Here is a 27437-nt window from a genome sequence, read left to right as displayed (position 1 = left end):
TCCCTCCTCTCTTATCCCTGGAACTCTGCACCCTGGAATCCGGAGTGTAACTGCAGATCCTGGGTTGTGGATCCAAGGTCCCAGCTTCTCTTTGGTTTTCTGGGCAGGTCCTGCCACAAGGCCCTCTGCCAATGTGCCCACTGCCCCCACAACAGGCAAGAGTAAGCATCTACCTTCAGAGCTCCTCTGCATGCCTAAGGCCCTCATCCTGCATCTGACTAAATACCTCCAGCTCTCTAAAAGGCAGAGGATATTGAGCTCCTTGTTTACTAACTTCTGGACCTCATAGATGCCAAGGCCTGGTGAAGCTCAGCTTCTAGCCTCCCACCTAGAGCCTTTGAGACTTGATGCCGAATGTGAAAACTAAAAACCACTGCCCTAGCTGCCAGGGGCAGGCAGATGGCAGAAGCTCTATCACTGGCAGCTACCTTGGCTGATGGATAAAAAGTCTGTCTCCTTACTTGCCAAGGATTGAAAAGAGAGGGACTAAATCACCTCAGTGTCACATATGCTGGATTCCCAGCTGCCATTTATGGATCATGCTTAAGAGCCTCTCCTCTCAAGAATTCCAAGGACAAGGTCCAAGCATGCAATAGCAACCCTTCTCCTGTAGCATCTATTACTTACTAAACATTGTCACATCCATTATCCATTATCCACACACCATCACCCTGAGATCGCAGCTGCTACCTTCTTGTCCCCATTCTGCAGTTAAGGACAATAAGGCAAAGAGCTCTTAAATGTTTGTTAATGAATGTTTTCAATTCACCTAAGGTAGACACTCACCTCCTATTTCAGTGTTATACTGATGAAGCTACAGTGTGATTTTGGGCAAGGGTTTGCTTTTTCTATCTCGGTATATTATTTGTGTGACTGTCACAATACCTGACAGAAACAACTCAACAGGAAAAGATACAAACTTTGTGGTTTCGGAGAGACTTCAGTGCATTGTGGTGGAGAAAGCACAGTAGAGGGAGTGTGTGATGGAGAGGAGGAGAACATTTGGTAGTGGGCATTGCCATGGCAGTGGACCAAGATTCAAGGGTTAAGCTATAGCCGTCATTACTAGCCTCCCCCTAGTGATCCACTTCCTCAGAACAGTCTCTGCCTCCTAAAGGTTCTATGAAATTGTACCACCCACTGGGCAGCGAGCATCCAAAACTCAAGCCTGTGGGAGATGTTTCCGGTTAAGCCACAAAACTCCATTTTCATCGTGTATAAAATGAGGATAATTTCCATGCCCTTGTAAATCAGCATGATGTCTGACATGCCAAAAATGCTTGATAAATTATATTCATAACAGTTCATTATTATGATTTATGACCAGAATTATAATAGTAATTAACATTATTGTTGAGGAAATATTCCAAGATATTTGAGGGTTACCAGAGGCTAACAATGTGAAGATATTGTGCTCTAATGGATGATACAATAGTGTGCAGGACACTCCACCATAGCTGAGAAGCCAAGCCACTCAAAAGCTTCCTAGGGAGAGACCCCTAATAGAGAATGTCAGGAAATACTGTAAAGTCACATTCATAAATGCAAAGTCACTTGTCACATTTAAGATCTCTGAGGGTAAGTTAGGAAGAGCCACAATTGAAAATATCTACTGAATACCTTTTACACAACAATAACAACAAAATAATCATAGGCCATAAAATGTATGGGACCAGCCACAGTCACACACTCACCTGAAAAAATCCAAGACTGGAAACACTTCAGACCACAAGCATTTAGTATAAGCGAGATTTGACCTGTATAGGATCTTTTTATTTTTAATGTTTTATTTACATTAGTTTTCTTTTTGTGTGGTATGGGTATTTATACATGCCATAGCTCACGTGCAGAGGTCAGGGACAACCTAGGTAGAATTGATTTCTTCTACCATGTAGGTTCAGGAATTTGAACTCAGATCTTCAAGGCTTAATAACAAGAGGCTTTACCCACTGAGCAATCTCCCTGGCCCTGTATGTTCATGCAAATGATGTAGGTGGTCAGTGCCTTAGTAAAGAATGGACCTAAATTCTGTGAGTCATTCTGCCTTCTCCCAGTCACTCATTGATTCTTTGACTTATGGAGGATTTGCTCTATACAGTAAACCTTCCAGAATCCTGGAAATATGATAGGCAAGGGGTGCCAATCACCCCCACAAATGAGCAGTATAGTCTCAGAAAGTCCTTCCTGCTGCCCCCTGCACACACCCTCTCCATCGGTGTTTTGAGTGATACCATCTGAGATATCTGAGAGGTTATGGTGTAATATGGGCACAGGGGGTAGGGGGAGGGGAGGGATCTCTGGAAAAGCTGGATATGGATATAGAAATGTAGGAGGGGCAACTTGGAGTCTGCAGTGTATGTAGGCACCGTCGCACGCCACCATGTGTGTTCTGGGTTGTATTTTGAAAATGGTAAGTCCCTGTACAAGTGAACAAAGTGTCAGTGTGTGACATGTGTGACCCTTGGGTCGGCCTCCAGCAGTGGAGACAATGTGCTTAGGCACTTCATGGTGAGACTGGGAGCTCAGGTATGGAACCCGAAGCAAGAGCCAGGAATTTGCCTCAAAATTGCCCAGGGGTAGTGGGGTGGAGCTGAAATGAGATTGGCCATGGCTTTTAATTGTTCAGCGGAGCAATGGGGAAGGCTTCACTGGGCTTTTCTCTTTTATATATCTTGGAATTTTTCTGTGACTGTAAAGTCGAGGATAAGTTTTATCTGAATGGGAGAACAGCTAGCTACACGAGTAGAAAGTCTTCGCTCCGCACCTGTGTACAGTGCACGAGAGTGGTGTGCTCTTGGGAGGCCAAGCATTCAAACTGTGAGTTTATGGGGTAGGGAGGGTAGGTGAGCATAGAAACCAGAATAGAAACGAGCTATGTGTGTGTGCGCACGCGCGTGTGTGCATGTGTGCGTTTGTGTGTGTGTATGTATGTGTGTCTGTCTGTGTATGTGTGTGTGTGCATATGTCTGTGTCTGTTTGTACCTCTGTGTATGTGCTGGTATTTGGATGAGGGTGTACAATTGTTTATTTCTCAGCTATTTCTGTGATCTGGAGGTAAGATTTGTGATTATGAATAAACAGTAGCTTTCTCTCTCCAGTTTGTTTTTGGTTTTGTTTTTAACTTTTTTTTTAATCCAGAGTTAATGTTTTGTCTACTTCCTATCAGACCCTCTTTTAGAGATGTGTTGGATTTTTAAAAATTTTAGTTTTATTTACTTATTTTTGAAAGAGAGAGACAGAGACAGAGAGAGACAGAGACAGAGAGAGACAAGGAGAGAGAGAGAGAGATTGAGAGACTGGAAACAAAGAATCCTTGTCTCTAAGCCCTGGCAGTCAGGAAACCCTAATCTCAGGGGAGTTCAGCCAGCCAGCCCGGCCCTGGAGTCAGACTCCAACTTTCTGAATTCAATTTGACAGCTTGTCTGGGACACTTTCTAAGTAACCATTATCCTTCCTTTCTCTAAGTAAAAGAACTGTTATTCCCGTCCCCGGGTGTGCTGTGTGCTCTGTTATTGCACACGTGTGGCCATACGATGACGAGCACACGGTCTCTAAAATTACTGGAAACAGTTTGCATGTTCCCTAAGACAACTGTAAATGTGTTCCAGCCTAATGAGCGAAAGATTTGAAGTCTCATTCCCCAACCTGGTGAGAAGTAGGTGCATGGGGGGTGGGAAGAAAGGAGGGCTTTTGTCCTGGGGTTGTGCATATACACACTATTCTTACTAGGGCTTCTTTGAAGCACACACACACACACACATACACACACACACACACACACACATCCTTCACTGACCACTGTCCTCAGCATAAGCTTACTCTCTCTCTCATTCACATTCACATCAGCCTTGAGCTGCAAGTTGCACGGAGCAGACTGGCATGGTGAGACGTGACTCCTCAGTTTTCAAAGGAACTCTGCAGGCTCTGGAAGCAAGACCATGCTGGGTCCTTTGGATCTTTGACATTGTGTTGTGAGGGACTATACAGTAGCCACCTCCTCTTCCAGTGTGTTCATACTTGAAATACAGGCACAACATGTAGGTTTATGTCCCAGTACCTTCTGGACCACTGTGGACATGTTTGCTCACTTGGGTCTGCCCTAGAGTCTGAATGGAATTGTACCTAGTATGTCAAGCTTTGGATGGCCTCCCCACTTACCCTACCCATACCCAGGGACCTGCCACCCTTCAGAGGCCTTGGACCCATGACATCGCCTGGTTCTAGTCTCCTTTGTCTCTTTTATGAGGTGTTTTGTTTTTACCCACTGTTTCTCCAATTTAGTAGTGTTTAGTATTGGACAGATTCCAGAGGACAGTTTTTTCCCAATCATATGACTAAAGCACACTGGAGACAGAAACCATTGAATGGGCAGATGAAAAGTAACCCCTAACCTACTCCCCAAAATATTACTGCAAGCCAACCTTCCAAGACGTTTCTAGTGAGGAGACTGGCTTTTTCTCCTGTGGGAATTGTAGGGAATGCCTTCCTCTCCTCTCCTCCTCTCCCCTCCTCTCCCCTCCGCTCCCCTCCCCTCCTCTCCCCTCCTCTCCCCTCCCCTCCCCTTTCCCCTCCTTTCTTCTCCTTTCCTCTCTTCTCCTCTCCTATAGCCCTCATTTCCACTTGAGGTGATCCACCCTGAAGCTGTAAATGAGTCCCATCCCAAAATAACAAGGGAAAATGTCACAACATGTAGATGTCCATGCTAAGGGCTAGTGGTCTTCCATTCTTTTGGCCCAAATGCTTCATGCTATTCTATCAGCTAAACTCCCCTTCAAGTGTGGCTTCTCAGTCTATGGCCATGCAGAGCAGAACCATGGGAAAAGTGATCTTCCAGAATAAAAGATGATGATTCTTCTTCTTCTTCTTCTTCTTCTTCTTCTTCTTCTTCTTCTTCTTCTTCTTCTTCTTCTTCTTCTTCTTCTTCTTCTTCTTCTTCCTCCTCCTCCTCCTCCTCTCCCTCCTCCTCCTTCACTTCAACCTTTGTGTTTCTATCTTTTTTCTTTTATAGCATATTTATTAAATACCTAGTCACACAAGAATTTTTCTATGCCATAAAGCCTTACTAATTTAGTGCTATCATTATTCCCATTTTATAGATGAGAAGTCCAAATCACCATGCTGATTTGAAGCAGGGCAGAATGTGTTTTCACAGTCTCCTCCCCAGTCAGGGTAGAAGACAGTCTCTGAAATTGCCTTTGATATTTCTATCCAACTATGTCTTAATTACTATTGGTGCTAAGAAAAAAAAATGCCTTGACAAAAGCAACCTGGGGAAGAAAGGGTTTCTTTAAGCTCATGGTTTAAGATTCATCATGGTGGGAAGTCCTGGAGGCATTTGAGGCAATTGGTCACATTGCATCTCCAGTTAGGAGTTAGCAGAGAACAGTGACTGCTCTGCTCCACTGCCTTTATCTTTTTAACCCAGTCCAAGATGCAAGCCTATGGAATGGTGCTGCCCACTTCTACCTCAAGTAACCTAATCAAGGGAATTCCTCACAGGCATGGCCAGAAGTTTGTCTCCTTCATCTTGTCAAGTTGACATTATTAGCTATCACAAAAGACCCATTTTTTTTTTTCAGGAAGCTAGTTTTGTCTAATTGTGGAAACCATGTGACTGCATCAATTCCGGCAATGGTCCAAAAATTCTCAATTTTACCAGCGTTTCCAGAGGCATACTAGTTTGTTTCACAAATTTTCCTGTAGGTACATTTTTATAAGTTACACGATGATGCATACAGCCTTTTGAGTTTAATTGAACACTCAAGAGAAATGAAAAGCAATGAACTTCAGTAAAAGACATATTATACTGAGTAAAACCATTACCATTTGTTGCGATCAACTTAATCTGATAAACAAGAGTGAGACACAGACATGGTGCTAAAACTCAAGTTAGCATACCTTCCAGGATGCTACCTTACCTAAGTTCCCTCCATAAAGTTGACTTTTCCTGCACTGGGGCACTGAGGAAGGAAGTTGTAGCTGACTGCTGAGTCCTTAGAATTGGCAGCTTCCACTGCTTTACAGTGTTTTCCCACCTCAACCTTTAGAGCCCACACTCTGTTCTCACACTTAATGACAACTTTAGCTTCTTGGTTTACATCAGCATCCTTTCTGTCACCACAGGGCTTGCCTCTCATGTTCCTGGGCTAAGAGACACCACTCTCCTCAGACCATTCCTGGATACTCAGAAGTTCTCATTTAGGTCAACTTGCCTTTCTTGTGCTTATATTTGCTTTTATGCAAATCAGAGCTGTTCTGAGAGATTTCCAGGAGAAAGAAAAGAGGCTGTAGGTACCCATGTATGTATCCTGCGATGCTAATGATGGTAACAGAGAATGCATGTGTCCTGATGCATTTTTATAAAGGAATGTGATTCCTGTAAACACTTGAAGGTAGAGGGCCGAAGGTACAAGGCTGTGGGAAGAGTAATTGTGGGTAATGACATCCTGGGGAACTTCCCAACCTGACTTAGCTTCCTCCTTCTCCTTCCACACCAGCAGGCAGGGGCCCCTGACTGTGGTGCTCTGTGGCTGAAGCTCTGACCATATCACAAATTTCTTGGTGGCAATTCATACTTGCTAAGTAGGCTTGGCCTTCCTCATTCATCTCTAGCCTTGCTGTTACTATATCAGTCCTGCTGCCTCTACCAAGATGCTCTTGGCCTTACAGATCTGTCTCACTCCACTCAGCAAAGCTAAAACTCAGAATGAAATTCTCTGATTTGTGATGGAAACTAAAAGTGGTCTTGTTAGCTGCTTGATGTTGAGAAGAGTTTCAAGTTAACTGGCAAGAAAAGGGGGTTGACTACATGTGCTGCTGACGACCACTGGTGGCCACCTCAACACAGAGTAGTCCAGATACGTGTGCTTTGCCCAATGTACTCATTTAGATATTCTTGGACAGGAGGTTTGTTTAGGGGTAGTAGCCACTAGAAAGTGCAACTGACCTCTCCTATCCAGGGCTTCCACATTGGCTGTTTCAACAACCATTGATGGAGAAAAGTGCATCCTATTGGACAAGCAAGCTCCCCTGTCATTTCCTAAGTGACACAGGATAGCAACAATTTGCATTGTGTTAGGTATTTTAAGTGATCTTAAATGCTCCCCCAGCAGTACAATGCATTAGTGTGCCTTATGTACAAGCAGTATGTATGCCTGGAAGTGATACCCAAGATGTGAGATAGCTTAAGTGATCCAGCAATGACTGGTCATCTCTGGGAGGTTTAGCACTGAACCATTAGAATTTGAGCATTGTGGTGCTTGATAGAGACTCTGAAACCATTCACCCTCATGTGCAAATGGGAAGAGTGTGCTTACAGAAAAGCTTATTTTCCTCAAGCTTTTATCTATCTAATACCTGTCTGTCTGTCTGTCTGTCTGTCTCTATCTATCTATCTATCTATCTATCTATCTATCTATCTATCTATCTATCATCCCCATAAAAAGGTATAGATCTGTTTTTTTTTCTCTATTTGAAGACAAGGAGGAAGAGAGAGAAGCACAGACATAGAAGCTCCTCTTGAAGTGCAGGGAAGAAATTCATCTTCTAGTTAAAGGGATGGGCTGTGAGCAGCACAATTTATTATTTTAATATGAAAATCTTTTATAGATGTAACAACTTCCTCTCTTTGGAGAAGCCTCAATTTAATATCACAAAGAAGTCATTTCTCCTGAAGAATCCCCATGGAAGAGAAAATAAAGTCTTTAAGGAAGGAGATCTGAGGCTGGGACAGGGTGTGAAGGCTTTCCCCTCTCTCGGGAATCAGCAGGTCTCCAAGTGAAGGCTGAGATGCTTCATCTGTCTCTTTGGTACAGTTTGAATTCATGTCAGGCAGAAGCCAAAAAGAGATCATCTGTAGGATAATTATGTATATGTCAAATCCCAAATCAATTATTCCTGTTCAGTGTGTGTTTACCTTACTCCTACAAACTGTGTCTCTTCTCTAAGCCCTGCACCCACGAGCTATTTCTGGACCTAATTGCAGATTACCTTGTCATCTTTAATTGTGAGTTTTGTCCAATATTCCTTTCTCCCACCTCAAAGATTTTCAGTACGTAAACCTGACAGTTGATGGATTCACTGGGAAAGAAAATCTAATCTTTTTCAATTGAGTTAAATATTTACTCAGTCTTTCTCCATTAGAGAAAGAATCAAAAGAAATTAATTTAGGCACAAGAAAAAATTAATTTCTTATCTCCTATGAATAAAACCCAGTAAAGAGGAATTTGGGGAAATGGCTCATTGGGTAAAGTGCAGTGCAATGGTGAAGTTAAATTCAGGTCTCCAGTACCTACATAATGAAAAAAAAACTGGGCAAGGTGGCATGCATCTGTAATTCTACCCTGGGAATAAAGACAACTTGAACCTAGGGGCTCACTGACTAGCCAATCACTGGCAAAAAAAAAAAAAAAAAAAAAAAAAAAAAAGAGTAAGCTTCAGGTTCAGTGAATGACCTTGTCTCAAAATAACACTAATACTACTAAATACTACTAATAATGTAGAAAGCAATAGGAGGAAGATACTCAAATACCGCCTCTGGCCTCCACATGTACATACCAAAATAAGTGCATAAGCACACATACACACACACACACACACACACACACACACGCACTCGCACATACACCAAAATGCTGACTGGAAAAGATTACTACAATTCCATAGGAGACTTTGGAGTGTGTGAAGCATTTGTGTATCCATGATATTATCTGTTCTCCAAAGACCCTTGTGAGGATTAAATATAGTTTGCTCTTACACGGTCAGAAATTTACAAATAGTTGATTGTTTCCTGCAAGAGTATAGTTTTCCTTAACAGAGGTCAGAGAGGTGAAGTCACTCACCAAGGTTCACACAGCACATAACTGAGGAGCTGGGAAGCAGGATGCAGAGTTGGAATGACCGGGATCCTGAGTTCTCTCCTTTGCAGAGAATGGCTTTATTGTTTAGAAACCATGAGATTGCTTCCCCCAAATAGCTTTAAAGCTTTAAATGACACCCCAAAACAGTCCAGCACTTGGTAAGATTCAGTTATCCCAAAGAAGCAAAAGCTGCTCAGGATATAATTTTGAAAAATCTTTGAGCCTGAAAGCTTTGGCTGGCCCAGTTACTCACCAGTCCTGCCCAATAGCCTAAGATCAGTTTAAAGAAAGTCAGTTTTGATAGTCTGAGTCATATTTTCAATTTCTAATAAAATTCTTACGTGGCCACATATGCTGTCTCCCAGCTTTGAACCTTGGGTCTCATGCTCATTTGCATGTCTGGTTTAGATCATGTCTGGGATCCCTTGAAGTCTGAAACAGAGCCTGCCATTCTGTGATATAGAGGGAACAGACTCTGCTATCAAAACTGGAGCCATTTTTTCAGATACTCGGCTGTAAGATTCCAGCTTTGACATTGCCTGCTCACCTACCAGACCAGAACAAAGCAGTGTAGTCTCCTTTGGTTTGACCTCACCTGCCCACTTCTCCTATCATGACATAGACATGTCCTCTGAACCCACTTTAGCATTTTAGCTGTCTGTCATAAGGCCAGTCTTGGGAATTGTTTTTGTTGTTGTTGTTGTTGTTGTTGTTTTGTTTTGTTTTGTTTTATTTTGTTTTGTTTTTCTTTGATATTTGAAGTTTCTTCATTAGAATAGTCATCTTTAGTCACAGGTGGGGAAATCAGCCTGACTCTGAATAAGCCGAAATCAGCAAACAGTCAAAAGATGTTGTAGAGCTTTTAAATGTCACTGTCCTCCAACATCAACCCACTCCCACTAGATGTGAACTAACAAAATGGAACTAGCTGTCCTGAAAGTTGTCACTATCAACATAGGGCAAGTACTTTTCAGAGGGGAATTATGGAGTTCCCAAGAACTCCAATTTAATCAAGTTGAACAGTCCAAATCTTTGCTCAAATCCTACATTTTCAGTGAGGCCCTCCTACCTAGCCCTGCCTGCTCCCTCTTCTGGCTTTCTTTGCACCCTCACATTCAGCAGCTTCTTCTAATCTACTGCATAGTTTACTATTTGTTCTGAATTAAGTTCCACAGAAGGAGGTTTGCGTTGCCAGAGTTGTATTCTAGGCACATATGTGGGTCTGGCAACAGAGTAGGCACTCAATATAACTTTGTTGAATGAATGAGTGTGTGGTAGGGTGTGTCCACTAAGCCCAATAAGCTAGTATTAAGGTGGGGCAAGAGCCCATTTGGGGAAGGGTCAGAAGTGACTAAGGTCCAGTCCCTCTGCTGCAGAGGTGCTCACCTAGCCAAGGAGGTGTCACATTTGACACTGGATGAGCAGGCAAGGACAGTAAACAGGAAGCGAGTGACCTGAAGGACTGAAAGGAAGGTAGGCAAAGGTCGAAGTGTGAGACAGGATCCAATCGCCCATGGCAAAGGAGGACATAGTATAGGCAGTGTGACCTCTCTGTCTGCAGGGACAGAGGGCAATCATTAACAACTCTTCATTGCCTAAATGAGCTGTTGATTTCCCTTTTTTTCCCTAGATGGAATCATCTTAAACCTGACATCCATCTGACCAAAGAAGTATGTGATTGAGTCATGCCTACTATATAGCCCAGTGTAGAGGGGAATTTTGGCAAATACCCAATTCAGCTAGTCAATCTAAATTCCTCTTCCACCTACGGCTCAAAGCCCCACTTTGAGGCCTTATCAAAATAAATAGTCTATTTAGACATCTGTGCCATTTGGACAGAGAGCCCACAGGGCAGACAGAATGAAAGAAGAACCCAGGCTGGGCAGGATGCCTTGCAGGAAGGTGGCAAGACTGTGCCCAGAATCCGTACCTCTTACTTTGTCAAACTTTTCGTATTTCAAAGCCTCCTGTTTCTTTCCAGCACTTTCCTCATGAATCTTCTTTTCCCTCTGTACACAAAATATCTTAAACACAAGGTCCATTGTGCATACAGTGGGGCTGGTCCTGAGGCTGAGGGGCTGCTTGAATTCCAGGACAAGATCCTTGAGAAAAGGAAACCTGAGCCAGGATGTTTTCTCTTGCTTCTTTGAGTTCCAAACTCGAGCCAAGGATTCCCTTTTTAACTTCCTCTTCCTGCAGTCTTGAGGGATGCCAGAATCCACTGTAGCTCTGTGAAACAAAAAATACCACTGGAAGGAAGGCTGGCTGAGCTTTCAGGAATGGATCAAATGAGGTGGAGGGTTCATCCTGAGCCTCAGGACCAGCTAAAGAGGATCCTGAGCAGTCCTCAGTCATGGAAGAAGCAAAAGTTGATCACTCTTAGCTGCTGCGCATCTCTGTCTTCTGAGTTTCATACCAGGGTTCAGGATGATCCACCACTTTCTTTGGAATAAATTCCCATCATGGAATAACTGTTCTAGGGCACCACGTTAGAGGTGGTCCTTTGGCACTCTTGCGCTTCTCTTCCTTCTCAAGGCCTTCCTGAATGACCTTTATGACCTCCTCTTATTGTAGAGGTAAAGGCAAGATGGAATAGACACCTATATATCATGTACAAAGTTCCCATTTATGGAAAGCACAATTGATCCACACAGCGGGTCTCTTAAGATTTGTTATCCTGCTTTGTTGAGAAGCAGAGTTGAAGTTCTAAAGGACAAAATAACATGACCAAGGGACTCAGATGAATAGGGACAGAGCTGGGATTAGATTCCAGGGCCATGTATGGCAACTGAAATCACCATTAGGCCCTAAAAAAAAAAAGGAGCAGAGCCCAGGACAGAGCCCTAAATTCTGCTTAGACTACCCATTTTTTGGCTAAGTTGCTTTTGCCCTGGATTTAAAGCAGGATCCAGGCCAGTAAGTAGGTCAGATTCTTAGCAAAACAGAGATGATTGCAGATGAGAGACTGCTCCAGAGTTGTGAACTGGGAGTTCAGGAAGCATAGTTAGCTTTTGCTGGAGGAGTTCAACCCAAAGGAGAGTTCAAAGAAGAGAATCCTAGTCTGGTTAGAGGTCAGAAAAGTCTAGACCTCTACAGAGATAGAACCTATGAGGTGAACATGACCTCAGATAGAGAATCCACTGAGAGGATCATGTAGACACAGGCCCTAGGACATCTGACCGTCCCCAAACAAAGATGATATCTTACTTGTTTGCTTCACCAAGGTTGGCAAACAGACCCAGGTTTTAAACAGCACAGACACTGCCAGCCTGCCCAGCAAAAAAGAGAAATTCAGTGAGAAGTTTCAAGGAAAGTGTGTGTCTTTTTTCCACCAAGCATAGAGAGCAGGGCCCAGTGTAGTGAGGGTCTGAAAGAGAAGCTTCTATGTGCTGCTGATGGCTGTGGATGATGTCATGACAGGGAGAGAGCTACGTAAAGGTTGATGCCCCTGGGTCTCAGACAGTTGACTGTAGGCATCAGTAGAAAACTAGGTATTTCCAGAGATGAAGGCCATATTTCCAGGACCAGTTTAACACTGGTGTGTCTATGCCATGGTCACAGCCAGCAAAAGCCTTCCCCTTCCAACAGGGCTCAAGAGCTCATATTACTCTACCCTAGGAGGCTGTCTTGGAATCTAAGAGACCATTTAGTGTCACATTCAGCCACACTGAGCATTGCATAATGGAGAAACTGTTCAGGGCGCCATAGATGGGAAGCAGAATTATCCACAATGGCTGGCAAAGCCCAGAATCCCCGGCATGAGGCCCAGGTCTCTTTGCTTTGGCGAAAACTGACCTCAGGACTGCCTGAAACCAGAAACCTTAGGCAAAGCCCACTGGTGGCTGCTCAGCAAAGGAATCACAATAGGATTTGTCATCTTAGTACTCCTTAAAGCCAGGGGGGTGTCAGCCTTCCCTGAGGCAGAAAGAGAGTTTGTCAGAATCGGGGCATCATTTTCTGCTGATAAAGCCATCTGCCACCACAGAGAAGGTCTAAGAGCATCACCTCGGGTGCTGGCCTGGATTGCCACATTTTTGACACTGAGTCTTTGGCCACCTCAAACTTTTCTTCTCTAAAGCCTGATGTAGCTGTCAGGATGCAGACTTCATGGACCACATGTGGGGAGTCTGTGTGTGTGCACTTGGCTGCTTGGAGCCACCATGGCCCTTGGGAGAACTCTGCTCTAGCTGGCACTGACCATAGCCAGGCAACATCTGGCTCCGGAGCCAAGAGTGTCTGTAGGAATTTGTGCAGCAGGCTTGCCCTCTTCTCTGGCTTTTCCATGTTGGTTACAGATATGTCTGTCAGTGTGTCTGGTACTAGAGCTGACCTCATTGCCAGGTTTTCATTTGGGGAACATTTACACAACCCCTCACTTTAGCGATAACATTGCCCTATGAACAATGGGACCAGTTCTGATAAATGCCATTTTGATTATTTTTATCCCCATGTAAATATCAAAATGTACTTTCACAAATTAAGATGCTGATGACCACCCAAGATGACACAGCATTACGGCACCGCCATCCTTTGTACTATCCCCTGTTGATCCAGGCACATAAGTGAGTGGTACCCAGCTCCTGACCTCCCTGAAGGGACACACTCTCAGCTTCCACTTCAAAATAGGTGGCTTGCTGCCCAGTCAGTGTTGACATAGTCTGTAATCCTTATCACCACAGGCCAGAAACAGCTAGCGACCTAATTCAAGAAGGTAAGAGTCTTGGATTCTTTTCTGCTAGCTGACAATAAAGGGGATTGGGTGCATTTAACAAGGAGACACTGCTGATCCCGTTCATTGGTTCACATATATTTATCGCATGTTTCCGTGTGCAAGGCACTGTTCTCTGTGTTGCCACACACTCCAAACCCTAACAGCTCCCTGCTGTGAGGACCTGGTGTGTGGAATACAAACAACAAAGATGGATTAAGGAATGGAAAAGGAGAGTAAGAAGGATGGAGAGAAGTAGAGGGGAAGCTTATTTAACAAATTGGCCAACGTGTTTCTGCTCCAGGTGTTTTTCAGATGAGTGAGAACAGCACAGATTGTCTCAACACCAATGATAACTTTCTTCTAAAACTTGAGTCACACTGGTCCTCGTGCTCAGACCATTTCACTTCAGCTCCAAAGGTCTCCGGTGCTTTGAGCATCTGAGGCAGCTAGATGCTCTTGGCCTTGGGCTTTCTCATCTTCCCACCTCGTTCTCAAAACAATGTTTTGTATTTTTTTTTTAATTTCAGTCTTGCACGAAGGAGACGTCACCCGTGCCACAGCCCCTTTGTGGTGCATTCACTAGCTTGTGTAGTACATGGGTCCTGGCACTGCTCTGCAGACTTACGGGCCAGAGAAAGGACTTCTGCATATGTGGAGGGGCTGATGGGAGAGAAGTCTGTATTTTTCATGTCTCATTCCATGCACAGGGCCACACATTGGCTAGAGATGCCTGCTGATGGCATGGGCATGTATTGCTCAGTGAACTTCATAGTGACAGCGTTGCAAGGCTGGTTTGTGAAGTGGCGTCTCTGTCTATATCGCTTCTGTCTTCACCTATGGTTGGACTGAATGGTACTGAGTTGGAATCCCCAGGCTTCACCACAAGATAAGCTTATGGGAGTATCTCCCTGAGAAACTCAGTATCCCCGGCCTCCTAGATCTGCTGAATCTTAGACTGAAATTAAAATCTTAGAAAAGATGGGCTGCCATGCCCTACCTCAAGATTCAACTTCAAAACATGATCCCTCACCTAGAGTTACCAAAGAATCTGATGATGACCTAGGAAATGAGTTCCCACATTCTGGAACTTTCATAAACCTGCTCTTCCCTGAGAGCTAAAATAAAATAATTGAAGGAAAGGGGACAGGAAGTTGACAGGAACTGTAGCCATGCCCTGTGTGGGCTATAAAGTTGATTATTCTGAACAGTTCTGGAACAGCTTTCACCAGGATGAGAGCTTTCTGAGGCAAGTGTAGGTTGAAAACTTTAAGACAGATTTTAGAAGTGCTCCAGGTATCACATGGCACACACCAGCTCCTGGAGAGTAGTGAGTCCTCCCCTCCCCACTTCTTACTTACTCACCTGGCTAGTTCTATGCCAACTTGACATAAAACTGCCAGGCAGTGGTGGCCCACTCCTTTAATCCCAGCACTTGGGAGGCAGAGGCAGGCAGATTTCTGAGTTCGAGGCCAGCCTGGTCTATAGAGTAAGTTCCAGGACAGCCAGGGCTACACAGAGAAATCCTGTCTCGAAAAAAACAAAACAGAACAAACAAAAACAAAAAAAAACAAAAACAAAACAAAAACAAAAACAAAAAAAAAAACCAACAACAACAACAACAACAAAAAAAAACCCTAGAGTCATCTGAAAGGAGGGAATCTCAATTGAGAAAGCCTTCGTAAGATCCAGCTGTAAGGCTTTATTTTAATTAGTGCTCAATGGAGGGCGGGGTCAAATTGTAGGTGGTGCCATCCCTGGATTGACTGTCCTGGGTTCTATAAGAAAGCAGGCTGTGCAAGCCATGGGAAGCAAGCCAGTAAGCAGGAGCACCCCTTCATTGTCTTTGCATCAGCTCCTGCCTCTAGGTTAACTGTTTTAGTTCCTGTCCTGACTTCCTTCAGCCATGGACTGTTACCTGGAAGCATAAGCTGAAATAACCCCTTCCTTCCCAAGTTTTTTCACTGCAGCAATAGTAACCCTAACTAAGACACATTTATCACTTTCCAGTTTATCCACTTTCTCTTCTGTCCTTACAAAAATGACCTCCACTCCTTAGGTCCTCTGTGCTTTCTACTCAGCACCTGGAGTGTATCTGCCTTTGCTCTCTGACTCTCGGAGTCACTACATACTGGGAACCTCCCTTGGCCTTATTGTTTGAATGAGGAAGGCCCTAAAGATGCTAGCTTAGTTCCCACAAGGTCCTGCAAGGCCACTCAATCCTTTCTTTCTTGTCCTTTTCTTCTTTCTTTCTACATCTCTATATGCCAGCCATGCCCACAGCACCATTTGCCTTTTCATAGCTCACTCTCCCCACTCCAGCTAAGTCTCGCTCAAGTCCCTAAGGCTTCCAGTGCTACTTGCCTTCCCCTCCTTCATCTTCAATAGTCATTGACATCTCAACCATGTCTTTCGAACATGGTCACAATACCTGACAATCTTACGGACTGTGTTATGTCTAAATGCAAAGACTTTGTTTTATATGACTTCTCCAGTATGTGCACATACAGAATGTTGATCCTAAATTATTGACAGGAGACCTAATGAATATCATGTTCCAAAACTTAGCTGCCTCTCCCTTGCCTGATGCTTATCCTAAAGCTGAATGTACCCCGTGGAAGTCCACAGGCCCCCTCAGAAAGTGTCCAGAAAGCTATCAACCTCATTCCAAGCTTATAGCCAACCTAGTTGACTTACCATTCACTTATTTTTTTTTAAACAAGAAAAAAGCTGTTTTCAGGAAATAAAGAAAAAATAGATCAAAAATAAAAAACATACAACGTAAAGGAGTTGAGCTATGTCTTCCTTGTCCTGTTCCCTGCCTCCTTCTCCAGCCCAACCCCCGGCCTCCATGCTCTGTTTTGCTTTTAGTGCCAATTGCTAAAGACTATAATTTTAAAAACTGAACTGACTTTTCCAGACCCATGAGGAATGTGCATGTGCACGTGGATTTTTCCACAAGGACACTTCCTGTCTTTTAGTCTGACTTAGGCAGTAATAGTGAAGCCAGGCAATCAGATGCATCCATCCATCCATCCACCCACTCATCCACCCACCCACCCATCTATCCATCCATCCATCCATCCATCCATTCATCCATCCATCCACGCATCCACCCATCCATCCATCCATCCATCCATCCATCCATCCATCCATCCATCCATCCATCCATCCATCCGTCTATCTTCCCAGCCCTTCCTTATCCTAATTTGTTTGAGAAGTTGAGGGCCAGCCAAGGGGATGTTTTGTGTCTCACCCTGTCAGACAGTTGTTTGATGAGGTTTGTGTTCCATTTGTTCAGATGGTTTTTATGGTTCCTTTGTTGTTCAGGGAAAAACTTTGAAAGTCATAATTCTGTATCCTTAGTCTTTCGGGTAGGCTGTGCCATGTCTCAATGGGTTTCGCACAATGAGAAAGGAAATGAGTGTTTCCAGGCCGTTACTTCAGCAGTTTCTGAGCATGGTTGTGGAAGAGAAAAGCTGAGTCAAAGTTCAGGGTCCATATAGTGCTGGCCTCTCCTAGCTGAAAGTTCTCTGTTGGTTCATTCCCTGGTCATCTCTAGTACTCGCCACACTTCTGGCCTTACCTCTCTGTGTGTGGTTATAAGACCCCGCCCCTTTCTGCTTCAGAAATGTCTGAGAACCTTGGTAAGCCTACAGTGTGGACCCATCTCTGAGTGTCATTCCACAGCACCAGGGCTGTGAGGTGCAAGGAGTTGACCTTGCAGGAATGTCATTAGTTGGCCTGGATCTTTAGATGTCCTTCCTAGAGAGCTTTGTTCAGACATCACCTCTTAGATTTTCATCCCTGCCCAACATCCTTGCATTGTTGAAAAGGTTTTTTTTTTTTCCCTTGATTTATGGTAGTTTATGTTTTTAGAAAAATCTTATAAGGTAGCTCACAAGTATTCTCACTTGATCATTAGCATAACCCCATGAGGTAGATAATTCATATAAAATTTTACTTCTACAAAGGCAAGGATCAGGAAAAAGCTCTGTGAGCATCCCACATCTCACAACAAATAATGACAGGGATAGAGCTTAAACCCAGTCCTCCAACTTCAGGTTCAGGATTCTTCCTACTGCTTCAGCTCCCAGATTAGACAAACAAGATATTAGAGTTAATGTTCCTCAGGGAAGACTATACTTCAGGAATTTAGTGATGCTTAGCAAGTTATTGCTGAAATAAATTTAATTTCTTCTGATCACCAGGAGAGCATCTTTATATAACCTTCCTGCAAAGCAGACAAAGCTGATGTGTCTTCCTTTGTTCTTTCTCATAGACCCTTCTTATGACTCTGTCAGGAGAGGAGGATGGAACAATAATATGAACTCTGGCCTCAACAAAAGTAAGTAAATAGGAAAGCATTTTGGGGGAGTAAAATGTTTCCTGAGAGCCAGAAGTTGGGATGTGGGTATAGGGTCATAAGACACACACTAAGACAAGCATTGATCTTCATGGTGTCTCATTAGATATCAATGTGAATTTTCAGGGGATGCTCAGACTTTTGAGGTTTATTTTGATTTTTTTCTATATTTATGTGCACTTGGTTTTAGAACTTATAAGCTATGAAGGTTTCTTAGGACAAGTTGATTTATAAAAGAAAAGCAACTAGTCTGTATTTTGTTATTTCATTCAGGACAAGGAATCTCTAGGACATACATTCTCCACATGACAAGGCTTAGTGATGCCAATATCCCTAGCCACAATTAGAGAGGCTGACATGAAAGATAACTTAGGAGATGTTGTGTGTCCTAGACATCAAACAATGATCAGCTGTGACTTGTTGAAATCCACCTAGTATCTTCCATTAAAGGAGTAGTGTAAGAGAACGATTCACACTTCAACCAATGTGCCCATCTTACTGTCTCAGAGAAGTAAAACTGCAGGAAAATGAAGGCAAGGCAAGAGAGATTATGTTAATAATGAGTTTGTGTTCGTGCAAGTGATAACTAGGATCTCCTTCAGTTATGAGTGTGCAGTATTTGTTCACTCTGCCTGCAGTACATGGAGCTATGGGACTCACAAAGATGAGCCAGACAAGGACCAGTTATCTAGGCAGGAGAGAGAAATCACGGACACACTTATCTCTTCACCTGGGTTGTATTAAAGAGTGCCTGTGCACCTGCTACCATTTGAGTTAGTGCTACATGGGCAGGCCATGTTTCAGTCTAGGGAACAGGAGACAGGCAAGGCCAGAGAGGTAGATGTCAGGGAAGACCATGGTGGTATGTCTGTCAGAGAAGAACCCAGGTTTCTGAAGTTTAGGATGCATGGTAGACAAGAGATAAGAAGGGGATGGTGAATGACATTATGAAAATAGACCCCAGATCTTTAGTCGTAAGGAGGCATTGAGTGCTGAACAGTATGGTGGCTCACTTTGAAGACAGAAGTATGACTGCTCCAGTCATGCCAAGCCACAAATCACACACAAAGCAGCATTCATTCAAAAATGGGGAAACCAGAGAAGCAAACATGAGAAACCTTGGGGGGGGGGGTTCTCACAAAACAAGTGTGACAGGCAACAGGTGATCATTGCTCAAATGGCACTTTCTCAGTAGAGATCTCTGTAAAGATCCTATTTTCCTTTATCTATTTATGGGGAGACACAAGTGCGTTTTGAGGACACAAGTATAGACATGTACCCATGCATATACATGGAGGGCAGAGAGAAACATTGGCTGATCTGCCTTACAACTCTCTGCCTGGTTCCTTTGAGACAAAGTCTCTTACTAAACCCTGGAGTTCAGCCTTTCTCAGTCAGCCTGGCTGTCCAGCAAGCCTCAGCAATCTTCTCGTCGGTGTCAATACTTCGCCATTCCCAGGACACGTGATACAGATGCACACAGCCACGTCAAGCTCTATAAGGGGATGGTTAGGATCTGGGCCCATGTCCTCGTGCAGCAAACAGTCTACCACGGAGCCATCTCGAAGCTCAAGGCCCTACATTTCAAAGGAATGTTCCAACCCCACAGCAGCAGACATTGTTCAGTGTTGTCTCTTCTGTTAAAATATAACCCCATTGCTACCTCTCCTGCCTGGAGACTAGTGCCAGCATAGCCGTGTGATAAGTATTCAGGAATAAAATGAGTCCATGAGTCCACAGTAGAGTATGTACATAGCAGCTCATGTGCTCTTCCTTCTGGGGGATATGTGACAGGAACATTTTCCTGCCATCGAAGAAAAGTCCACTTACCACCTTTCCTTTATTTCCCCACAGGTCCTCCCCTTGGAGGAGCACAGACCATGGGCAAGAACACTGAGCAACGGCCCCAGCCAGGTATGTGACTCAAATATGTAACCTCTCGCATGTGTGTTATACAGCTGTGGAGTCAGTCAGTGTTGGAGTGAGACAGTGTTCAGTTGGCTGTCCATAGCTGTGGGTTTTATGCCTGGGGATTTAACCAACCACAGACCAATAATAATACTCAGGAAAGAATCTACATCTGCACTGAATGTGGACAGACTTGCTTTCTTTTCATTATTCCTTTAACAGTACAGTACAGCTATTTGCATTACATGTGTGTCATGTTGGTAATCTAGGGATGATTTAACGAATATGGATGGATATGCATAGATTATATGCAAATACCCCATTTTATGTAAAGGACTTGAGCAACCACAGATTTCAATATCTTTGACAGACCTTAGAACAAATCCCCTATGTATACCAAGAGGCAACTCTAGATCACACATTGTCTCATCTTTCCAAGAGAGAATCTGCGAATTAAGCAGCAAGTCCTGAAACCAGAGAGCGATCTGTTAAAAGGAACTTAAAACTGAAATGGTCCAATGACTTATTTTGTACAAGAGAACAAAGGTTCCGAAGGTTGAAAGGCTTTGCTGAAAGACAAGCAGAGCTGAAACTCCAGAGCCCCCACTTCTTGTCCAAGCATTTTACACTTTACTAAACCATATGGAAATGCACTCACCTAGTGGATACGAAGTTAAGACATAAGACCTTTTGAAGCTATGGACCTGGAGACCCTTAATAAAGAAATGACTTAGAGACTGCAGTGTATAATACCCTCTTGGAGCATGACCTCTTATGATGGGCTGCCCTTGTCCTTGTCCCTGCCCCTCCCCAGCTCCACCCCTGGCTCTGGCCACACCATGCCCCTGGCCCTGGCCCCACCCCAGCCCCACCCCTGCTCCTGCTTCTGCTTGCCTGCTTACAACAAACAGGAGGTTGACATCCTACCTTGACTTAATGCTTTTCTGAGCCAGAGTTCTGTTCAGCTACCCCCTCTGGCCACTTTTCTTCTGGGGAGAGGTCCCACAGGAAGACCCTACACAAATCTGAAGACAGCCATTGTACTCAGCTCCACTGTCTTAATTAAGAATCTGAATTAAGAACAAGCTATTTGCTTTGGGGTGAATAAACATGGTACTCTATTTCCACCCAAAATATAGAAAGAGAAATTGCATTAAAAGGTGAAATTCAAGTGAAAACCAAGTCAGGCAGAGCAAATTTTAAACAAGTTCCAATAACAACAAGAACAAGAACAACAAAATTCAATATCTGTTCAAACAATTTTAGTTTCATTAAAATAAATATTAAAATTTAATTTAAAAGGTGACTAAAAGGCTTCAAGAACTATTCAAATTAATTCTTTTTAATCTGTTAATAATTGATATTATAAAACTTAATATTTTAAAAAAACAATGTGTTTTTTAAAAGTAGTGACTTGGTAGCTAAAATACAAATTCTTGTTAGTGTTGACATTTTCAAGCTTAAAAATCACAGAGTTTTGGTAGAAGGGAACAGAGGCCAGCAGCCCAACCCACTCTCCGTAGCTGAGAAAACCAATACCCACAGGTTGTCCAAACCATAATTTAGTTCATGATATAGCTGGGACTAGAACCCAGGCTACCTGGTGGTTTTTATAGTCCATCAGAAAACTCAGACATGTGTAATGTCTTCAGCATTAGAAAGAGCTGTTAATGGCTAGAAATCACCGAGGGACCTTCTTTAAGCCTGTTTAATAAGCAATCCTTCAGTTTATTCACTGCGTGGTTGAATTTAGCCAGATGTCTTTCAAACATGTGGGTGATATTGTTTGAGGGGTAGTAACAGCATAATCCAAAAGTTTAGAAACCAAATATGAAGAAATAATGCTGTTACTCTTTCACATTGACTGGGCCATAACTGTGATCAAGGTCTTTAATCGAGCTTTCCTATGGCCCTGAGATAAAAGTAGGAACCGTTGCAGTTTCCTTCATCTTGATACTGCTGTCAAATTATTTGATGAGGAATGAAGCAAGCTTTTTTTTTTTCTTTCTAGATCCTTATCAGATCCTGGGGCCAACCAGCAGCCGCCTGGCAAACCCTGGTGAGTTAACTTGAACTTGCAAGCCTTTCTCTCCAGAATGGTCGTTATATCTGGAAAGTCACAGAAACCTTACTCCCCAGTACAGACACCTGTCTGGAGGTTGCATGTGCCTTCTTAGTCAAATATTCAATTGTGCACAAACAAGAGGTAGGGCCTGCTAACCAGTAGCAGCATCTGCTGCCAGAAGACGTTCTAGAGAGCAAGCATCTCTGCACAGAGGTTTATGTTCATGGCAAATGACTCAGATGGAAGTTCCCAGTGAGGGAAGATATTCTCAGTTAATTCCTCGTACAGGGCTCATGGATAAATGTCCCCAAGTGTTGGGGCTTTGATTCGAGTGCTGTAGTTATCCAGCCTTTGGAAAAGAAGTGCGTCCCGAGAGAGTTGCACACAAAGTGAACTTGACAAGGTGTTAAGGATTCATTATTAAAAATAACTCTCAGATGTGTTCTTCTGAACCCAAACCATGGTGATGGGGAGCTCAAGGCAAGAAAAGCCATACCCATGTGCTTGCTGCACCTGCAGTACCACAGTGAACACAAGCTGGCTGGGCCTCCTCCCTACTTTTTAGCCAGACCAGTCTTGCCCAGAAGATAAAGTGCCATCCAGCATTCCCTCCTGCTATTCTTACCTCTGCCCACATTCTTCCATGTGGAACTGACCACTAAGAGCCATGCACTAGAAAGCAGCTGGAGAACAGCCCAGCTTAGTGAACCCTAATTCCGTGAGGTGCCTTCTCTCTGCTATGCCCCACCACCATCCCCAAGAGGTTCTGGGATGCTTGGCACTCGTTAAGGCCAATAATTGAATAGCTTGAGGCATTTCAGTACTAAGTGGAGATTAGATAGTGTCACAGGTCTAGGATCTAAGGGGAGGGTCAAAAATCTTAACAAAAGGATGTGGAGAGCTGGCTTCCCCAAGATCATAACAGCTTGTTGGGACAAAGCCAACATTTGTCATCAACCAGCCTCTAGAACAATCTTAAGATCTAACCTTGCTTAATCCATTCATTTTGGTGGCAGCAGTAGAGTTAACATTGTGTATTGTACCTTTCAAATGAGCTAGATGAGCAGGTCTTTGATGATGAGCGAGGATTTGGAGTGGTGGGCGTGTGAATTACTCCTCTGTGATCATCAATCACTACGTACGTGTGTCAAAAGATCACCTATGCCCTGTAAACATGAACAATCATCATGTGCAGACTTCTATTTTCTAACTAAAAGGGTAAAGAAGGGTTGTATCCATGAGATTCTAACATAAGAGAAAAGAGTTTCTTTTTTTGTTGTTGTTTTGGTTTTTTGTTTGTTTGTTGTGTTTGTTTGTTTATTGTTTTTGTTTGAGCTTTTGGTTTGTTGTTGTTGTTGTTTTTCTAGACAGGGTTTCTCTAGGTAACAGAACCCTGCCTGTCTTGGACTCCTAGACCAGGCTAGCCTCCAACACTCAGAGATTCACTTGCCTCTGCATCCCAAGTCCTAGGATTAAAGGTGTGTGCCACCATGCCTAGCCAATAAAGCTTTCTGTTGTTGTTGTTCTTGTTGTTGGTTTGTTTTGTGGAAAGGATAAGAAATGTCCTGTGTAAGAATCAGGACTGAGCCTGCACTCTTCTGTCTCCTCCCTGCCTGCAGGAAGTGGGCAGATCCAGCTGTGGCAGTTTCTCCTGGAACTACTGTCCGACAGCGCCAACGCCAGCTGTATCACCTGGGAGGGGACCAATGGGGAATTCAAAATGACGGACCCTGATGAGGTGGCCAGGCGCTGGGGAGAGCGGAAGAGCAAGCCCAACATGAATTACGACAAGCTGAGCCGGGCCCTCCGATATTACTATGATAAAAACATTATGACCAAAGTGCATGGCAAAAGGTATGCCTACAAGTTTGACTTCCATGGCATTGCCCAGGCCCTGCAGCCACATCCAACAGAGACATCCATGTACAAGTATCCTTCTGATATCTCCTACATGCCTTCCTACCACGCCCATCAACAGAAGGTGAACTTTGTCCCACCCCACCCATCCTCCATGCCTGTCACCTCCTCCAGCTTCTTCGGAGCAGCATCACAATACTGGACCTCCCCCACTGCTGGGATCTACCCGAACCCCAGTGTCCCCCGCCATCCTAACACCCATGTGCCTTCACACTTAGGCAGCTACTACTAGAACTTAACACCAGTTGGCCTTCTGGCTGAAGTTCCAGCTCTCACTTTTACTGGATTCACGGGACTATAAAAGACACAGTAGCCTTGAAGAGATAAGAAAACTGGATGTTCTTTCTTCTGGATAGAACCTTTGTATTTGTTCTTCTAAAAATGGTTATTTTTATGTTAAAAACTTTTGCTTCCTCTACCTGAAAAAAAAAAAAAGGATCATTCCTTGGGCCAGTCCACCAGTTTGAATTCTCAACCTCCTATCATTGAATGAGTTAAATATTTAGGTTACTGGAATGGTTAGACCATGATTCTGAGAAAGAAGTATGCATTTTCTTTATTATTATTATTTTTTATGACCAAAGCAGTTTCTTATCAGCACACGGGTTTCATCATTGTAGGATTCCCTACGATAATGAATCATGGACTTGTCCAGGGTTGGTCTGGTGTGAGACTTAGTGAAAATCAAGGCAAGATGTTTATAATCTTATCTTAGGAGGACTTCATTCAGTGGATGGCAACTGGAACACTGGCTCTGAGGCCAGGGAAGTTTTTTGCCCAACTGGAATTTAAAAGATGTGTGTGTATGTGTGTATTTAAGAAGCCATGAGTATTACAAAATTCCTCACAATGGGCAATATGCGTGTGGCTGACTATTCCCTCCAGAAATAGTCAGAATATGAACTAAGAAAGTTTAACACAAACACAGACACTCCTGAGGAACAGAGGATTAAGTAACATTTTTTTTTGTTTGTTTGTTTTTGTTTTTTGATGACAGTGAGTCCCAGAACTTTGAAAAGTCATGGGGATTTCTAAACTCAGATTCGCAAGCGCTGTGCGTTTGTCAGACCACCAGACCAAGGTCAACCAATCAGAAGGCAACTAACTGTATAAATTATGGAGAGTTATTTTCCTATATCTCACAGTATTAAAAAAATAAATAATTAAAAATTAAAGAGTGAAGAAACGAGTTGACCTCGGTCACAAATGCAGTTTTACTATCAAATCAATCATTGTTATTTTTTTAAAATATAATTTGTACATCTTTTGTCAATCTGTACATTTGGGCTATTTGTACGTTTTTATAACTGTTTTTTTTAAATAAGCATAATGTGACTATTGATGAACAGAAAATGGGGAGTTAAAAGTCACTGAGTTTTTAGGAAGAAAAGCCTTGATACAGTTATTTAACATGCATGCCCAAACAAGAGAAAAGATCCTTTTAGATCTACAATGCTTTAGAAATGTTTGTAAATAACAGAGCTGCAATAACCTAAAGAGGACAAACTTTTCCTTGTACACATGAGGAACTCTCCTGCTCTATATATGCAATATATTTTTAGACGTGAAAATATATATAATTTTTCAGGTAATCGTGACTTTTTAAATGATATTAAGTGGTAAGCTGACAACTGTCCAGTGAAGACTAAGTTGTAAAATAATTTGACCTTAATAAATTGTGCCTTCTTTTTCTTCTTCTCTCAGAACTGATGACATCGTTTTCTTATGTACTGCCAGATCAAAGGCTTTCCCAGAGGGAAGTTGTCTTTATTACTGGTGTGTGTGTGTGTGTGTGTGTGTGTGTGTGTGTGTGTGTGTGTGTAAGTATGTAGGGCACACATTTAAAAGTCAGAGGGCAACTTTTATAAATTAGTTCTCTCCTTCCACATTACTTTTTGAGGCAGAATCTCTCTTGATATGTTTCCCATTCTGTGGACTTCAGGCCCACAAGCTTCCAAACAGCTCTCCTGACTCCACCTCCCTTCTCACTATAAGAGCACTGGGATTTTAGGTGACTACCTCCATGTCTGGCTTTTTTCATGGGTCCCAGGGATCAGTCTCAATCATCAGGCTTACAACACCACACGTTTATCCACTGAGCCATCTCATTGGCCCCAAGAAAACATGCCTATTTATTCTTGTACCATCAATAATCCCCCAAATGCATGTGCTGTAGTATAGTAGGAGACACTGTAATCATGGGTTCCAGATGCTTCTTAATGATGACTTTTGTTAAGCTTCTCTAAGCCATTAAGATCTTTATGGCTTTTGTAAGTGAGAGACAGACCATAGGTAAATTGTATGCAGGGAACTATAGCAGCAGCCCTCTCCAGGACTCTGTTTTCCCCAAGAAGGTGACCTGATGCTGCAGTGGAGAACAGGAGTCTACCTTGTTTTCAGCTCCACATTATGGTTTTAGGTAGAATCTCTGGTTCTATTTTTAAGCTCAATAGAGAAGCTTGCTTCCGGTGGCTTCAGTGTTAAGGATCTTGTTCCTCTCCTTTACAACAAAGATGACTGAAACTAGAAATAGCTGGTGTTGCAGGGACTCTCGTAGAACTAGTAGCTCTAGAAACCCCTTAAAAGTTTGCAACCTATAGTCTTCACAGAGTAATGTTTAGGCCAGGTAAGTCTACTTGAAGAAGATGAGAAGAGTTCTGAGCACTGGCCTCCAGCTTCTAAAACATTCACCCTACATTATAAAATACATTAAGAACATATCCTTTATATATGTATGTTCATGTATATGCTGATTCGTATCTTGCCTAGACAAAATGTATACAGATATACATTTGTAGATTCCTCCAACCACGAGTGAAATTATTCAGAAAGTGTTTTAAATTGTAGGGTAAAGAGAAAGAGCTATTGAAGTTAAGAGCATTTGCTGCTCTTATCCCAGGTTGGGATACCAGAACTCTTGGGGTGATTCACAACTGCCTGTAATTTTAGCTTCCAAGGATTTGATGCCTTCTTCAGGCCTCCTCAGATACCTGCACACACACAGTGTATGGCTACACAAGACACACACACACATACATACACATAAGTGGATAATTGCATCTTTCCTGAATATATACTGACTCTTTATTGGCATTTTACTGAATCATGTATTATAACAACCAATTACAAAGTGTTTACCTTGCACTTGATATGATACACTGTCTAGATATGATTTAAAAGATGGTAGAAGAATGGTTGTGTAAACAGTGTGCCATTTTAAATAAGTGATTTTGGCATCTATGGATTTTGTGTCATTAACATAGTCCTGGAACCCATGCTTATCTAGGGAAAAATAAGATTAAATATTTATTATGAACAAAAAGACAAAATTTTAGAAGGTGATATGAAAATGTTTAAGTTGGGATTCTGTTCTCTTTCTTTTTTCTTTATATCAGGTCACCCCTGCTACCAACATTCAAAACAGAAACAGTGACCATTACTGAAATGAACACATATAGTGCCTTCTAGCAGAGAAAAGAAAAACGACTTGGCATTAGTGGCTCAGGCATAGAATGACATGAGGCAAGCCAGTTATGTTTGTAAATAGTCAACTTGAAAGGTCTCATGTCAGTTTGCAAATAGGCAAAGTACTACTAGGGAAAATTGAGAGACACA

The 27437-nt window shown here is 42.9% G+C and overlaps 1 protein-coding gene across 1 annotated transcript in view; it reads left to right on the top strand.

Moving 5' to 3' along the window:
• Window positions 1-25528, top strand: part of Fli1 (Fli-1 proto-oncogene, ETS transcription factor) — a 117856-nt gene extending 92328 nt beyond the window's left edge. Inside the window, exons 6-9 of the mRNA XM_031345641.1 lie at window positions 17849-17914; window positions 19787-19846; window positions 21852-21899; window positions 23525-25528. Coding sequence (XP_031201501.1) covers window positions 17849-17914; window positions 19787-19846; window positions 21852-21899; window positions 23525-24054 — 704 coding nt within the window. The 3' untranslated portion in view covers window positions 24055-25528. The remainder of the gene's footprint in view (window positions 1-17848; window positions 17915-19786; window positions 19847-21851; window positions 21900-23524) is intronic.
• Window positions 25529-27437: the final 1909 nt, after the last annotated feature.

This window comes from Mastomys coucha, unplaced genomic scaffold (genome assembly GCF_008632895.1).
Source record: "Mastomys coucha isolate ucsf_1 unplaced genomic scaffold, UCSF_Mcou_1 pScaffold23, whole genome shotgun sequence".
In the NCBI taxonomy this organism is placed as follows: Eukaryota; Metazoa; Chordata; class Mammalia; order Rodentia; family Muridae; genus Mastomys; species Mastomys coucha.
Note: the sequence above shows the minus strand (reverse complement) of the source record. Positions and strands in the feature narration are given on the sequence as shown.